The 17,792-nt window shown below is 35.9% G+C and overlaps 1 protein-coding gene across 3 annotated transcripts in view; it reads left to right on the top strand.

Moving 5' to 3' along the window:
- Positions 1 to 17,792, top strand: part of VPS13C (vacuolar protein sorting 13 homolog C) — a 228,122-nt gene that overhangs the window by 12,744 nt on the left and 197,586 nt on the right. For all 3 annotated transcript variants that reach the window (XR_011648437.1, XM_058294293.2, XM_058294292.2), the window contains exons 4-5: positions 12,766 to 12,861; positions 14,213 to 14,314. Coding sequence is in view for 2 of the 3 variants with exons in the window: in XM_058294293.2 (XP_058150276.2) it covers positions 12,766 to 12,861; positions 14,213 to 14,314 (198 nt within the window). In the remaining variant the exon portion in view is untranslated. The remainder of the gene's footprint in view (positions 1 to 12,765; positions 12,862 to 14,212; positions 14,315 to 17,792) is intronic.

Below are 17,792 nucleotides of genomic sequence, written 5' to 3'. Positions count from 1 at the left end.
AGTTTAATCTATAAAGCCCTCCAAAATAATCCATGCTACTTGATTTTTCTTTTTTAAGAATTATTTTATTTATTTGTTTGTGCTTGCTGTCTGCTCTCAGTTCATTGTCTTTTTAGGAAGCACTGGGAACTGAACCTGGGACCTCCCATGTGGGTGGGAGGGACCTAATCGCTTGAGTAGCATCTGCTCCCTGCTTGTTATGTCTCTCATTGTGTTTCCTTGCTGTCTCTTCACTGTGTCATCTTGTTGCATCAGCTTGCTGTCTTGCTTGTCTTCTTTAGGAGGCACCAGGAACCGAACCCAACCTCCCATGTGGTAGGCAGACACCCAGCTGCTTGTGCCATATCCGCCTCCCTGTGCTACCTGATTTTTAGCTTCTTTATTAATTTTATTTTTTTTTGTTAGAGATGTTGCAGGTTTATGGAAAATTCATACATAGCAGAGTCCCATATATCCCCCCTGACACATGAAGTCCTTCCCATCACCAACACTTTAGGATAGCAAGCACCCCTGTTACAACTAATAAGACAACATCACTATATTTCTACAATTAACCACAGTCAATAGCTTATTTTAGGGTTCACTGACTGTTGTTCAGTCCTATGGTTTTTAAAAAAAATTTTCATTCTAATAACATAAACAAAACCCGAAGTTTACCCTTTGAACAACTTTCAAATATATAGTTCAGTGGTGCCAGTCACATTTCCAGTGTTGTAACACCATCTATTTACAAAATTTTTCCATCACCCAAAACAGAAATTCTGTACCAATTAAGCAATAACTCCCAAATCCCTACCCCCGTCCCAGCTCCTGATAACCTATATTCTAGTTTTTGACCCTATGAATTTGTTTATTCTAATTATTTTATATCAGTGAGATGACATAATATTTGTCCTTTTGTGCCTGGCTTATATAACTCAGTATAATGTCTTCAAGGCTCATCCTTATTATTTTATGTATCAGAACTTCATTCCATTTTATGGTTGAATAATATTCTATTGTGTGTATGTATATACCACAATTTGTTTATCCATTCATTTGTATGTCCACCTTTGGCTATTGTGAATAGTGCCACTATCAGCATGGATCTGTAAACATCTGTTTGATCCCCTGCTTTCAATTCTTTTGCGTATATACCTAGATGTGAGATTTCTGGGTCATATGGTAGTTAATACTTAGCTTTCTGAGGAACCCCCCCATGCTGTTTTCCATCATGGCAGCACCATTTTACATTTCCACCAACAGTGATTGAGTGCTCCTATTTCTCAACATGCTCTAGAACACTTGTTACTTTTCATTTTTTAATATAGTAACTGTTCTAGTGGGTTTGAAATTGTATTTCATTGTGGTTTAAGTTTGCATTTCCCTGATGAACATCTTTTCATGTCCTTATTAATCATTTGAATCATTTGTTTTTGGCAGAAATGTCTATGTCCTTAGCCCATTTTTCAATTGGGTTGTTAGGCTTTTTGTTGTTGAGTTGTAGGATTTCTTTATATATTCTGTATGTTAAACCCTTATCAGGTTTATGTTGTGTTAGTCAGTGTTCTTTCTTTTTTTTTTAAAGATTTATTTATTTATTTCCCCTTCCCCCGCCCCCCCCCACCCCGGTTGTCTGTTCTCTGTGTCTACTTGCTGCATCTTCTTTGTTCACTTCTGTTGTTGTCTGCGGCATGGGAATCTGTGTTTTTTTTGTTGCGTCATCTTGTTGTGTCAGCTTTCCGTGTGTGCGGCACCATTCTTTTGCGCTGGGCAGCTCTCCTTATGGTGTGCACTCCTTGCGCGTGGGGCTCCCCTTCACGGGGACATCCCTGCCTGGCAGGGCACTCCTTGCACACCATCAGCGCTGCGCATGGGCCAGCTGCACACGGCTCAAGGAGGCCTGGGGTTTGAACTGCAGACCTCCCATGTGGTAGACGGACGCCCTAACCACTGGGCCAAGTCAGCCGCCCTCTCCTTTCTTCTAAGGCTCCATTTGAAGTACCTTTAGCATCCATATTTCTACCAACAGTCTCTTCAAAGCAATCTAGGTTTTTTCTGTCAAGCACTTCACGACTCTTCCAGTACCACAATTCTTGGAGTACCATATCTATTTTAGTTTCCTGGCTGCCACAGCAAATACCATACAGTGGGTTGGCTTAAACCATTGGAGTTTATTGGCTCATGATTTTGAGGCTAGGGTAAGTCCAAAATCAAGCATCATCAAAGTAATGCTTTCTCGCTGAAGACTGACCATGGCTTTCTGGGGCTGGTTGATGACAATCCTTGTTCCTTGGCTTTTCTATCACATGGTGTGTTGATTTGCCACAGGGCTGCTGATACAAAATACCAGAAATGAGTTGACTTTTATAAAGGGAATTTATTAGGCTAAAAGTTTACAGTTTTGAGGCTGCAAAATGTCCAGATCAAGGCACCATCAGAGATGCTTTCTCACCAAAAGCAGCCACTATTGATCCTAGGATCTTGCCATGTGGCAAAGATGGCTGCTGATCTCTGCCTTCCCCTCCAAAATCTACTGGAACTCAGCTTTGGGCAACCAGGCATAGGGGCTGTCTCTTTCTAGGCATCCTCTTTCAGTCTCAAGTCTGCTTTCTTCCCGAGTTCAGTTGTGAGCTTTCAGGCATGTGGCTCATCTCTCCCTGGGCCTTGGCTCCTTGACCCTCTTAGGCCTCTCTCCTTGATCTCAGCTATGGGCAAACTTGGAGTCCTTTCTCTCACATTACAGGATCAAATATGGCAGCTTCCTTTTCCACTGTGTCTCCATTTAAATCAGACCCAGCGAGAACGTGGAGACTCAACCTGAGTCACATGTCACTGACATCGTCCAATCAAAAGCAATCTAATCAAATGATCTATAGTGAATCTAATGTAATCAAAGGATGCCACAAACACAGGAATAGATTAGTTTAAGAACATAATCTTTCTCTTTTTGGGATTCATAAAAATATTTCAAACTCTCACATGGCAGTTCACATGGATGCCTCTACTGGATTCCCCTTCTCTTACAAGTTCTTTTGACTTTCAGCTTCCCTCAGACTTTCTGTCTCTCTCTAACCTTGTGTGTAAGGCCTTCACCAATAAGGTTAAGATCCATCCTGATTTCATTGGGCCACACGTTAACTGAAGTAACCTCCTCAAGAAGGTACTATTTATGAGAGTTCACACCAACAAGAATGGATTAAGATTAGGAAACTATTTTTCTGTGATAAATAGCTCCAAACCTCCACATACACTTTTCAAATATTTTATCTCATTCTGTAGGTTATCTTTTTCCTTTCTTGATGAAGACCTTTGATACACATATAAGTTTTTAATTTTGATGAAGTCCTGTTTAACTATTTTTTCCTTAGTTGCTCTTGCTTGTGATGTAAAGTCTAGGAAAATCTTACCTAACAGGGTCCTGAAGATGTTTCCTTATGTTGCATTCTAGGAGTTTTATAGTTTGGTAATTATAGTTAGGTCTTTGACCCATTTGAACTAATTTTTGTTTATGGTGTAAGGTAAGGGGCCACCTTTATCCTTTTGCATAAGAATATTGTTTTCCCAGGATCATTTGTTGAAAAGACTGTTTTCCCTACTGAGTGGTATTGGCACCCTTGTCAAAAATCAGTTGGCCATAGATGTGAGGGCTTATTTCTGAACTTTTAATTCCATTCCATTGGTCTGTATGTCTGTCCTTGTGTGCCAGTACTGTAGCTTTGTAATAAGTTTAAAATCAAGCTTTGTGAATTGTGCAGTGCTGTTCTTTTTCAAGGTGGCTTTGACTGTTCAGGGCTTCTTACCCTTCCATATAAATTTAATGATCGGCTTTTCCATCTTTGCAATGAAGGCTGTTCGAATTTTTTTTTTTAGGTACCAGGGCCAGGGAATGAACCTTGGATCTCATATGAAGGAAGCCGATGCTCAACTGAGCCACACTGGTTCCTTTTTTTTTGGTTGGAATTTTGATTGGGGTTTCATTGAATCTGTAGGTTGCATTTTAACAATATTTAGTCTTCCTATCCATGAACATGGAATGTCCTTCCATTTATTGGTCTTCTTTGATTACTTTTAGCAATGTTTTATAGTTTTCCATGTACAAGTTCTCTACATCCTTGGTTAAATTTATTCCTAAGTATTAGATTCTTTTAGTTGCTATTGTAAATGAAATTTTTTTTCTTGATTGCCTCTTGAGATTGTTCATGCCTAGTGTATAGAAACACTATTGATTTTTGCATGTTGATCTTGCATCCCACCACTTTGCTGAATTTGTTTATTAGCTCTAGTAGCTTTGTTATGGAGTTTTCAGGATTTTCTATATATAGGATCTTGTCATCTACAAATAGGGAAAGTTTTACTTCTTCCTTTCCAATATGGATGCATTTTATTTCTTTTTCTTAGCATTTCCAGTACAATGTTGAATAACAAGTGGTGATAGTGGGTATCCTTCTTTTGCTCCTGACCTTAGGGGAAAAGCTTTCAGTCTTTCTCCATTGTGTATGATAGTAGCTATGGGTTTTCATGTATGTCATTTTTCATGTTGAGGAAGTTTTCTTTAATTCCTCATTTTTTAAAAGTGTTTTTTATCAAGAAGGGGTGCTGGATTTTGTCAAATGAGTTTAATGTGTCAGTTGAGATGATCATGTTTTTTTTCCTTTTGTCCTGTTAATGTGATGCCTTACATTAATTGATCTTTTTAAAGAACCAATTTTTGGTTTTGTTGAGTCTGTTTTTTTCAGTTCTCTATTTCATTTATCTCAGATCTAATCTTCGTTATTTCCTTCCTTCTCACTTTTGGTTTGCTCTTCTTTTTGTAGATCCTCCAATTGTGAGGTTAGAACTCTGAGATCTTTTTTTTTTTTTAATGTAAACTTTAGCACTCTAAATTTCCCTCTGAACAGTGCCTTTGCTGCATCCTGTAAGTTTTGATTCATTTGTTTTTATTTCATTTATCTCAAGATATTTCCTCATTTCCCTTGTGATTTCTTTTTTTGACCCATTGGTTATTAAAGAATGTATTGTGTAATTTCCATTTATTTGTGGATTTTCCAGTTCTCCCTCTGTTATTGATTTCTAGCTTCATTCCATTATGGTCAGAGAAGACACATTGTATGATTTTAGTATTTTTAAATATTGATACTTGTTTTGTGACCTAACATTTGGTCTGTCCTGAAGAATGACTCATGCACCCTTGTGAAGAATGCGTATTCTGATGCTTTTGGGTGATGTGTTCTATATATGCCTATTAGATCTAGTTAGTTTAGAATATTGTTCACATCTTCTACTTTCTTATTGATTTTCTGTCTTCATTACTCAAAGTGTATGGTGAAGTATCCTACTATTAATGTAGAACTATCTATTTCTCCCTTTTGATCTGTCAACATTTGCTTCGTATTTTTGGGGGGTCTCTGCCATTAGGTGCCTATGTGTTTATAGTTGTTATATCTTCTTATTGAATTAACCCCTTTATCAGTATATAGTAATCTTCTTTGTCCCTCATAACAGTTTTTGACTTTACATTTACTTTATCTCATAGAAGTATAGCTACCTCAGCTCTCTCTTGTTTACTATTTACTCGGTGAATATTTTTCCCCATCCTTTCTCTTTCAACTTCCTTGTGTTTTTAATTTAAGGCGAGTCTCTTGTACAAAGCATATAGTTGGGCCATGCTTTTTTAATCCATTTTGCCAATCTCTGCCTTTTGACTGCAGAGTCTAATCCATTTATATTTAAAGTAACTCTTACTAATGCAGTACTTTCTTCTGCCATTTTGCTGTTTGGTCTTTGTAAGTCTTATACATTTTTGGTCCCTTAATTCTTCCATTATTTAAAATTTTTTTTGTATTATACTATTTTGAGTTCTTTCTCATTTCTTTCTGTATATATTTTTCAGATTTTTCTTTGTGGTTACCATCAGGCTTAAATTTAATATCCTAAATCTATAATAAACAAGTTTGACTTGATGACAACTTAACTTTATTAGCAAATGCAGATACTGTTCCTATAACCTTCTGTCCTCCCCAACTTTTTGTTGTGTTTGTTACAAATTATAACTTTATTCATTATATATTGCAAACCATGGTTTTATCATTACTTTGTTTATGTATTTGCACTTTGGAATCTGTAAGAAGTAAAAAGTGGAGTTGTATACGTTTTACTTTCTTTGTTGCTGAAGAAAATACCATGCAGTGGGTTGACTTAAACAATGGGGATTTGTTGGCTTATGGTTTTGAGGCTCAGAGAAGTACAAACCATTGTGCCATTAAGGCAATGCTTTATTTCTGAAGAGTGGCTTTCTGGGGCTGGCTGCTGGTGATCCTTTGTCCCTGGTTCCTCTGTCACATGGCTGTGTGCTGGTGGTCTTTCCTGTTCTCTTTCTTCTCTTTGGGGTTCCTTTGACTTTCAGCTTCTGGCTTCTCCTTCTTTGGCTTTCTCTCTTTGATCATTCTTATAAAGCTTTTGGTAATAGGATTAAGACTTTTTTTTTTTTTTTTAAAGATTTATTTTTCATTTATTTCTCTCCCCCGCCCCATTGTCTGCTCTCTCTGTCCATTCGCTGTGTGTTCTTCTGTGACTGCTTCTATCCTTACCAGCGGCACTGGGAATCTGTGTTTCTTTTTGTTGCGTCATCTTGCTGCGTCAGCTCTCCATGTGGGTGGTGCCATTCCTGGGCAGGCTGCACTTTCTTTCGCGCTGGGTGGCTCTCCTTACAGGGCGCACTACTTATGCGTGGGGCTCCCCTACGCGGGGACACCCCTGCATGGCAGGGCACTCCTTGCGTGCATCAGCACTGCGCATGGGCCAGCTCCACGTGGGTCAAGGAGGCCCAGGGTTTGAACCGCAGACCTCCCATGTGGTAGGCGGACACCCTAACCACTGGGCCAAGTCCGCTTCCCGGATTAAGACTTATGGGTCCCATCTTTTCTAAAGTAACCTCATCAAAAGTCCTACATACAGCATGTTTTTCTGTGGTATATCGCACCAAACCATTACACATACCAAAAAATACAATATAATAGAACTGGCGTTTGTAGTTACCCATATTGTTTCCTTTACTTGTGGTCTTTATTTCTTCATGCCATTTTGTACCACTGTCTCTAGTGTCCTTTTTGTTTAGTCTGAAAAAATTTCCTTTAGCTTTGCTTGTTGGCAGGCCTAGTGGTGATAAACTCCCTCAGTTTTTGTTTATTGGAGTATATCTTATTCTTTCCCTCATTTTTGTAAAATGGTTTCTCTGGATATAAAATTCTTAGTTGGCAATTGTTTTCTTTCCATTTTGAATATTTCATTCCTCTGCTTTCTTGCCTCCATGGTTTCTGATGAGAAATCCATACTTAATCTTTTCATGGCTCCCTTGTTCATAATATGTTACTTTCCCCCTTGCAACGTTCAGTACTCTCTCCTTGTCCTTAGCATTTATCAATTTGCTATGGTTATATTTGAGTTTATCCTGTTTGGTGTTCGTTGGGCTGTTTGAATGTGTATATTTAGGTCTTTCATTAAATTTGGGAAGTTTTCTGCCATTATTTCTTTGAATATTCCTTCTACCCCTTTCTCTCTTCTCCTTCTGGGACTTCCATAATGCATCTATTGGTATACTTGTTGGGGTCCCACAAGTCTTTTATGTCTCTTCACTTTTTTATTTTTCTTTCTCATCTTCACACTGAATCATTTCAATGGTTTTGTCTTTTTTTAAAATATTTATTTTATTTATTTATTCTCCCCCATTGCCTCTTGTGCTCACTGCCTGCCATCTGTGTCCATTTGCTGCACATTTCTGTGTCTGCTTGTCTTCTCTTCTTGTGTTCTCTTTAGGAGGCACTGGGAACTGTTCATGGGACCTTCCGACATGGGAGAGAGCACCACTCATTTGTTTAAGCTACCTCAGCTCCTGGTTTTGTTGTGTCTTTTATTGTCTTCCCTCTGTCTCTCTTTCGTTGCATCATCTTGTTGGGTCAGCTTGCCACGTGGGCCAGCTCACCTTCACCAGGAGTCCCTGGAACTGAACCCGCCAGGACTTCCCATGTGGTAGATGGGAACCCAGTCGCTTGAGTCACATCCACTTCCCATCAATGATTTTGTCATAAAATTCACAGATCCTTCTGTCAGCTCCAATCTGCTGATGAAATCCTCTAGAGAATATTTCATTTCAGTTATTTTGTTCTTCAACTCTAATATTTCTGTTTTTAAAAGTATTTGTATGTCTCAAGTATGGTCTTCTTTGTTAATAGTTTCTGAATTTTTATCTTGTTTCTTTAGATGAACCATCATTTCCTTTTCTTTGTCTCTTATTTTTTTTTGTTGCATACTTATATTTTAGTTTAACTCTGGGATTTAGTCCCTGCACTTCTATTCCTTAAGTTTATATCCAGCTAATGCTATCACAGATTTCCTTGAGTTCTAGGAGTTAACAAAAACAAACATACCAATGCAAAAAAACACCTTTTAAAGTCCTTGCCAATTGGCTCTGCATTGACTGCCAACTGGCTCTCCTTCACGGTTTAGGCCTCATATCATGAACATTGGCCTGAGGCAAAAGTTGTGTTGGATTTTTTAAATCTTTTTTTTGAGTCTGTCTCTTGTCTTTGCCTGGGCTTGTGCTTATTGATGGCCTTAGGAATTTTCCAGTTTTCAGGAATTTGAATGCTGCCTCAATTCCCTATGAAATAGCTTAGTCCTCTCCAGGATGCTCTATGATATGACTTAAAACCAGTAATTCTTTGCCCCAGGCTGCTACTTTGATTTTAGTGTTTCTTATACTGTTTTAGCTGAATGCAAGCTGCTTCTGCCTGCAGGGCATATTGTGGGAGCCAGCCATGAGTTTCTTAGTTCAATCTGTACCTGATAGTTTAGCATTGACATATAGGCACCAAAGTGTGCACTTAAGGGTTATTTTTGCTCACTCTGGAACAGGACCAGCGACCTACAATGGGAGTGTAGGCTCGCTGCATGGGGAAGGGTATGGGAATGGCCAGCAAGGATGCCACCAGTTTTATCTACTATTTTTAAAGCTGCCTTGATTTGGCACTCTTCCAGTTATTGCAGCTCTTTTAATGTTTTGTTCTGAGACCAATATCTCTGCCCTTTTTTGCTGGTTATTTGGGGTGCGTTATGCCACTATCTTTCTTCCCTGGAAGACTTTACTTTCTTTTTTTAAAAAAAATTATCCTTCCTTCCCCACCTCATTGTTTGCGTTCGCTGTCTGTTCTCTGTGTCCATTCGCTGTGTGGTCTCTTTGTCTGCTCAACTTATCTTTGGAGGTACTGGAAACCGAACCTGGCACCTCCCATGCGTGAGAGAGTTGCCTAATCGCTTGAGCCATCTCCACTGCCTGCTTTGTTGGGTCTCTCATTGTGTTTTCTCTTTGTGTCTCCTTGTTGTGTCATCTTGTTGTGTCAGCTTCCTGCCACAGCCTGTCACACCAGCTCACTGTCTTGCTTGTCTTCTCCAGGAGGCACAGGAACTGAAGTCAGGCCCTCCCATGTGGTAGGCAGGAGCTCAATCGCTTGAACCACATCTACTTCCCTGTCTTCTTTTTCAAATATAAAAATCAACCCTGGATAGCTTACTCTCACTTTAAACTTTCACTTATGCAGCATTTTCCTCTTCTACCCCAGCCACCCTGCTTCTACAACATATCACTTCCCATCTTTAGTCATGATTTTGTATTCAAGAAGCCTTTCCTTTTAAACAGTAAATATCTTTTACTACTTTAGTATCTTTAGCAATTACTAAATACTTCTATTTTGGTGTATTTTCTTTCATTTATGTGTTCTTTTTAATGTAAAGAAATATTTTAATGCTTTTGTCTCTTGAAACATGAGATACTCCCTTATATTGAAAGTATGACTATGGCATGCACTCCCTTTTTTGCTTTTTTGTCTAATATAGGGAGCTCTGTGCTCTGTGTGATGTTTAGCAGTTCTCTAGAAGTACTGTTGTGTCCCAATATGTTTATTTGAAATCTAGAGTATAGAGTTAGAGCCATTCATTCTTTCTTTTGCCTTTGAAATATTATTCATTCATGTTATGTACAAGATGACAGAGTTTGGGATTGCTGAAGACCACTCTCACTTCTGATACCAATTGCAAATTCAGGGGTCTCCAAGACCACCCTCAGGCTTGGTCATTTGTTTGAAGGACTCACAGAACTCATTGAAAGCTGCTATATTACATACACAATTATAGTTTATTACTGTGAAAGGATAAAGAGTAAAATCAGCCAAAGGAAGTGGTGCAGTGGGCAGAGTCCAGGAGAGTTCCAAACTTCCAGTTGTCTTCTTCTGGTGGAGTCATTGACTGAGCTAATTCCTCCTAGCAATTATGTGAAATGGTATGCACAAAGGATTGCCAACCAGGGAAGCTCATCCAAGCTTTTGTGTCCAGGGTTTTTATTAGGGCTTAGATAGACATGATTGGCTACCTTTGTGGTTGACCTTAATTTCCAACCCCTTTGGAGGTTGAGTTGATAACATGGTGGCCCAAAATCCCCACCATAAATCACATTGTTAGCATCAACCATCTGGCATGGTCCAAGGCCCTCAACTAAGCAAGGACACTTACTAGGCAGGTCATTCCAAGGGTATGACCTGCTAGGAGTTGAGGTCAAAGGACAGTCCTCTCCTTAGACCAGGTTAATTTTTGGTTATATAGAGACTGTGCAAGTAGTAGTAGAAGAAGCAAGGGTGAATATGATGTCTTTGTTAGCAAAGAACTGATAGAGACCTAAGTTTTGGACATTTCCAGCATATTGGATGAGTTTTAGTTGACTAAAGAAATTTTGCATGACTGATTATATTCTTTAAATTTAGTTAACGTTTTGAGAGGGTTTTTTTCTAAGGGTTCAGAATTTATTCTTTTTGTTCTTAAAGTATTGTGAAGATTTAATGAGTTCCTTCAGGGTTACTCATAGAGTTATGAGAGACCTTATACATATAAGGATGCAAAGCATATTGTCTCTGTATTTGTTCCTTTTTTGTTGGTTTATTGAGCATTTCTGATAGTTATTAAATTTCTCTTTAGGTTAAAATATCATGCATGACCTGTAGAGTCAATGTGGTTAAGTAAGCTCAAGAATGACTTGGTTTTCTAAGAGCTAGACATTGGTGGGTACCCCTGGGTTATCCTTTTCCATACGCACACACACACATACACATACATATGTATGTATATATGTATGTATATGTTTGTATAAACTCCCTGATCTATAAATTGGAGGCAGTAATATAACTGACTGAAATCTAGGACCTCCTTAAGGGCTGGAGGAGTGTTGGATTAGGATAAATGGAGAGATAAAAAGATTTAGGGAAGAGAAAGTATGGTATGTTTCAGAAGTATAAATTCTTTGTGCTATCTCTGGGCTCTGCTGACATGGGAGCCATTTAAGAAACAGCAGGTTTAGAGGTTGATGAAAAATAAAAGTGGAGAAATAATTTGAGATTTTAATCCTTGAAATAGATTCTCAGATAGAAATGGCTTGCCTACATAGCCAGCAATCCCAGTTGCCCCCAAATATTCTCCCTAACGTTGCATTGTTTTATTTCCTCTTCAGCTTATTATACTGTTTAACACATTTTTTCACTTTTTTCATCGTCTTCTAAAAAGTCTGGTGATTATTTGAATCAGGTCCTTTTCTGCTAATAGTCTTGATCAGCAGCTTGATCAGAAACACTTGAGCTTTTAATAGTATTTTTTTAATTGTGAAGAGAGAAATCTTATTTTTGGGGGAGGGGCATGGAAAACTATGGGTGTAGGAAAGATTGGAATTGCTATAGTACAATTGCAGTTAAATTGGGAAATTAGCTATCTGGAGACCTGGAGAGAATGGGAAAAGGGTATGAAATATGGGAAGAAATATGGGAAGGTGCCAAAGATAAATTGTGCCCAATTTAATATGTAGGCAAGAGCATGTTCTTTTTGTCTTCTCTTTCCTGCCCTGCTTAGCTGTTTCTTATAAAACTCTAAACTCCAGTTAGTGGTATTAGGGCTATTAGGGCTAGACTATTATTTTATCTATATAATGACTGAAAAAGTTTTTGAGGACTAGTCTCTGAAGGACCTGACATTAACACCATGGTTTCCAAGAGAGAAAATGTCTTCTGTATTCCAAGTGACTTATAAGCAGATATTTGGAATATAACCAGTCTGGATTGTCTGTACCTCAGAACATTAATCAGAAAGCAGTATATTTTGCCTTTAAAGCTGGCCTCTTTTGTAGAAATTTGACATGCTCTCAAAGGTCTCGTCTGTTGGTACTCTTCTTTGTGTTGCTGCTTCAATTCCTGAGATTGTGCATAGATATTATGTAATTGATCTGTAGAGCTTTATGTGGCTAGAGTACCATGTGTAGTATGTTGGGTGAGGAAGAGCATGGAGTTCTGGTTCCAGTGTCCTCACTGATGACACAGATAAACTTAGGCAATTCACTTAACCTCTCTGGGACTGAATTTCCTTGTTTTTAAAATTAAAATAATAGCTGCCTCATTCATTTTACAGTTTTGGAATACTAATGAAATAATAATTATCGAAAAGTTTGAGAAGTATAAAGCACAATGTAAATAGTAACTTTTAATAGTGATATTATAGAGAAAAGATCTTTGTAAACTTCAGTGTTGGAATCTTTTTTTCTGTATTATATATATAGTGCATATATATTATGATATATATGTATATACACATTGTATCTATGAATGGTTTTGTTATACTTTTCTCATAAAGGATTGTGAGAGATATATATCTACTTGAGCAGTGAAATAATAATTTAAGGTTGAAATTATGTTTCTTTAGATAAATTAACTTTGAAGATTCCTTGGAAGAACCTTTATGGAGAGGCAGTTGTTGCAACTTTAGAAGGATTATACCTGCTTGTTGTCCCTGGAGCAAGTAAGTACCACTCATTCAGTAACATCACAATGAAATTAAATTGTTACCTGATTTAAGTATTTTAATATATTGAGTAAATTAGAAGATAATGTAAATAAACTGATTATATAAATACATACACATATATACACACGTTTAACATGTATACACCCATCTATATGTACATATATCGTGACATTCCTGTGTAACGTGTTTTTACTTTATTCATTGAATTTATTCTGTTCTCTATGAATAATAAACTTGCAGCTTAAGCTGAGATATATTAGATTTTTAGTTTTTGTTTTAAATGTATTGATATGTTAATATATAGGTTTCAAGGTTGCTAAATTAATTTTTTTCCCATTTTGTTGGTTCTGATTCTGAGTCCAAGTTCTCTTAGAATATGTGTGGAAGACAGGTATTTTTTTCCTTAGAAATTATAGTATTATAATTTTTAATGTATGTTTTAAAGCAATGATGTTTAAATATTATTGTTTGTTTAAGTGTTATTATTAAGTATTTTTATTAATTATTTTTCACTTACAAGGATAATATACTTTTAAGAGGATATTTTAGGGAATAGTAACTTAAAATAGTAACAGTAAAACAAATAGAATTTTTATTTTACATTTTGCTTTCTAGTCTTTATGCATACACATATATGGTTTTATGTTGCAGATCTCTCAGTATAATTAGATCTAATTTTTTTCACTTAATGTATTATTTATTAACTGAAAATGTTTCATGGTTTTCATAGTGATAATGATAGTTCTGTAAGGCTGTGTGATATTCCATTGTGAGCTGTGTTTTTTATTACAGTGAACAGCTATATATACCTTTTTTTAACAGACAATCTTTTCATACTTTTGTGTTATGTCTTTGGGATACATTACCAGAAATGAGATTACTAGATAAAAAGGATATCTTTTATGATTGTTGATACATATTCCTGAATTAGTTTCTGAAAGGCTTTTTGTCAGTTTTCCTTAAAACCGCCTTTTTGTACTTAACCCAAAATATTACTACTCAGGGATAATAACTTAGAATATTCTGGTGTATTTTCTGTCTTCATTCTTTCCCTCTTGCCTTGTTACTCATCTTTCTTCCCGCTTAGCTTTTTGCCTACCTTTCTTTCTCCTTCAATTCCTTTTCCTCCCTCCTTTCTTTTTAATATAAGCTTTGTGAATTAATAGTCTTATGTTTAATTTTTTTGTAAAATTATTCTAAAGAATGAAAACGTATTTTTTGACCTAACATTACACATGCACACACACACACTCACACACATGAAATCATCATGAAACTAAACTTTTCCTGTTTGTTTATTTACTAATTACATTTCTTTTTGTCTGAATTATCGGTATATTTTTAGGTATTAAATATGATGCTGAAAAAGAAGAAAAATACTTGCAGGATATTAAACAGAAAGAACTATCCCGAATTGAAGAAGCCCTTCAAAAAGCGGCAGAGAAAGGTACAATTGATGTTCCTGTATTGTAAATGAACTTAGATATATCTATATTTTAGATATATTTAATGCATTATAAAGGTACTTTTTTTTTAAAGATACTTATTTTTGAGCCTTCATATGCTGTTCTTCTAAAGAAAGAATCTTCTTTTAGAATCTCACCTCAAAATATTGATTGTAAATGTTTTAATGGCTCACATTTAGAAATAATTGTTTTCTTGCATGATTGTTTTATTTCTCTGCCTGTTTGATTTGCCCACTTTTCTTAGCCAGCATTTTTTTTTAAAGTTGCCTTTTAAAAAAATTAATTAATTTCTCTCCCCTTCCCTGCCTCCCTCCCCCCAGTTGTCTGTTCTCTGTGTCCATCCACTGTGTGGTGTTCTGTGTCTGCTTGTATTCTTGTCAGTGGCACCTGGAATCTGTGTCTCATTTTGTTGCATCATCTTGCTGCATCAGCTCTCCGTGTGGGTGGCACCATTCCTGCACAGGCTGCACTTTTTTCGCGCTGGGCGGCTCTCCTCACGGGGCGCATTCCTTGCGTGTGGGTCTCCCCTATGTGGGGGACACCCCTGCATGGCACGGCACTCCTTGTGTGCTTCAGCACTGTGCATGGGCCAGCTCCACTCGGGTCAGGAGGCCCTGAGTTTGAACCTTGGACCTCCCACGTGGTAGGTGGATGCCCTATCAGTTGGGCCAAATCCACTTCCCACCAACATTTTTTTAATATGCTACTTAATGGAGACTTTCCATATTACTCAGAGTTCTTACAGGCCTGTTGGTTTTAGCCAAAGAGTAACAGTTGCTTTGTGTGCATTTTACTTGTGTTCTTGTAAGATACTGAGGTTAAGCATAGTACTATAGTGAAATGGTGTTGGAGGGAATGGTGATGTGAATCTGTTGCAAGTTGTATCTCTTTATATTTATATTGTATAGGATATTTTTAAAACTTGATTCTTCAGGATTCAGTATTTTAAAATCTTGCCTTATATTTTAATTTTTGTTTTTATCTAAAAATCTGGGGACTATTTTGATTTGATTTATGGTGTAAGCACAAGGATAAGATGAAAAAAAGTAGTCTATAGAGTGATGAGTTGCAGAACTTTCCCAAACCTCCAAATTTTTTTTCTCTTTTAAGTCAAATCATACCCGTTACTGATTGGTGTGTGAGTTACTAGCATTTGACCTCATTTTTATGTCATTTGGCAGCATATTTTTCTGTTAAAAAGGAAAATACTAGAAATGTTAAGGCAGTTGCCATAGCTGTTTTGTCTCTCTTTAAAGCTATGGCAAATACTGAGTTAGAAATGACAGAAATCATATTTAGATATGAGAATTTCTTTACCTGCTTAGGCTGCTACATTTATTTGAATCAAGAAGAAATCTGTCTTAAAATTGCTTGCTTATAAAAATTCTTTATCAGCAGTTCAAATTATTCTGCCTCAAACATTTTCTCCCTTGCAGATTTACTGATTCTTTTAAAAAGAGTTAGTAAAATACTTAGGATAGAGAGACTACCATAATGGAAGAAATTTAAAAAAGCTTACTTTTTTTTTTCTTTCTGTTTTCATAAGGGTATTTCATAAGGATACTGAAACTTAGGAGTCTCTACTTTTATGAAAACCATTTCATTATTTATGTTACTTTTTTGCACCATATAAAGCAATCTCAGAATTGTTTTGTGGCATTCCAGTGTGATTATTGCTATTTATTTTTACTAAGTTTTGGTTAATTAGGATATATGTAGAAATAGTACTATAAAATGAGAAAGATTTGAGGACCATTAGAATTTTTTTTCTTGAAGCTGTTCATATTAAATAACTTTTAAAATATTTGTGTGTATAATCATAGTCATCAATTGGTGTATGCCATACCCTTAGCTATATTGATATAACATAAATATTTATAATTTATAATATTTTTATAATTTATATTTCTCTTTTGAGAAACAAACCCCAAGCTCCTCTTTTTTAATGAATGGAAATGACTTAGAATGGCTTAAAAAGTATTTTGGTGTTTCCTATTTACTGTAAGAATAGGCATGGCATAGTCTTTCCTGTTTTAGTGGTTGACAGGTTAACTGGCAAAATCTGTTGCTTATAAAATGATAACTTGATATACATTTTGTATCTATGAAATTTTGACTTCTGGGTAAATGCTTAAGAAGCTGATTTTTTGGTTCTGGCAGAGAGGCTATTAAGGGTCACTTGATTTATCTACATCTGTACATGATATGAATATTTATGGTACTAATTTTGTATGATTAGTACTGTTAGGCCTATTTAATATACAGTAATTACACTGTAGTTTCTTGAATACTAAAATTTAAGTGTTGTTGGGATAGAGCTAAAATTCAGAAATAGAAATTCAATTTTAATATTGTCATGTTAGATTTGTCAAAAAAAACTTATGTTCTGAGTATAAAAGATGTATTCAGGAATTGGGAAGTATGTTGAGAGAGATTATTTTTATTGTTAAGGAATACAATTAAATATCTTGACTGCATATATATATATATATATATATATATATATATTTTAAATGTGGATCATATCATCATAAAATATTATTCTTGTGACTGAAAAGATAACCCCCACTTTTAGATCCTTTATATTTTACCAGTATTAATAATTACTTATTAGTTCCCATACTATACTTTTCAAATTTTTTTTTTCCACATTTTCCATGATTTTAAAAACACCATCCCATATATCTTAGAAAAGGTGATTCAACTCTAAGCAGTAGATGATAAAAACAAAAAAGTCCTGACTGACTTGCTTTTAAACAGTTTTTTACTTATATTTTTTCATTTGATAAAATAGAGTGCTGTCCACTATCATGTGGCATATAAGAAAATTGCAGTATAACTATGAGTACATTTCAGGAGAGTTTGTTTAACTGTAAAAATAAACTCTGGTATTTTTATCCTTTTATTTCCTTGGGAGGGAATTTCTTTTTCTAGAAAGGCAATCATAAAATAAAGGAAAAGATTAAATTCCTAGTGAGGCTAAAAAATTACCAAATGCTATAGATTGCATAATTAAAACATTAATTTTTGTCAGAGTAGTATATATTCTTACACACACTTAGAAATAAAATAGTTTTTCCAAAAAGACTTAGATGAGAAATGGCCATCCCTTGTTCTAACCTTCTTTGCCCTTCAGGCCCACTCCTTAAGGAGAACCGTATTTTGAGAAATATTAATATTTTGTCATTATATAATTTATTAATTGAAGGCATTCTCTAGTACTTCTTATTATGGTAGTCAAGAAGTTTACCTCTCTTACCATCCCTTTCACCCTAATTCCTCCCTCTGCCATTCTTCTCATAATATGATTATATCGGTTTTGGTCATTTACTAGTTGTTATTTACATTATTATGAAATGTCAATATTGTTCACTGCATAAATCAATTGATAAATCAATTGATATACTATGATTATATTTCCTTTAGGCAACTTTTGCTTTTCTGGAATTTATAATGCTT

This window comes from Dasypus novemcinctus, chromosome 3, assembly GCF_030445035.2.
Source record: "Dasypus novemcinctus isolate mDasNov1 chromosome 3, mDasNov1.1.hap2, whole genome shotgun sequence".
NCBI lineage: Eukaryota > Metazoa > Chordata > Mammalia > Cingulata > Dasypodidae > Dasypus > Dasypus novemcinctus.
The sequence above is the reverse complement of the archived record's forward strand: the minus strand, read 5'-3'. Positions and strand labels throughout refer to the sequence as shown.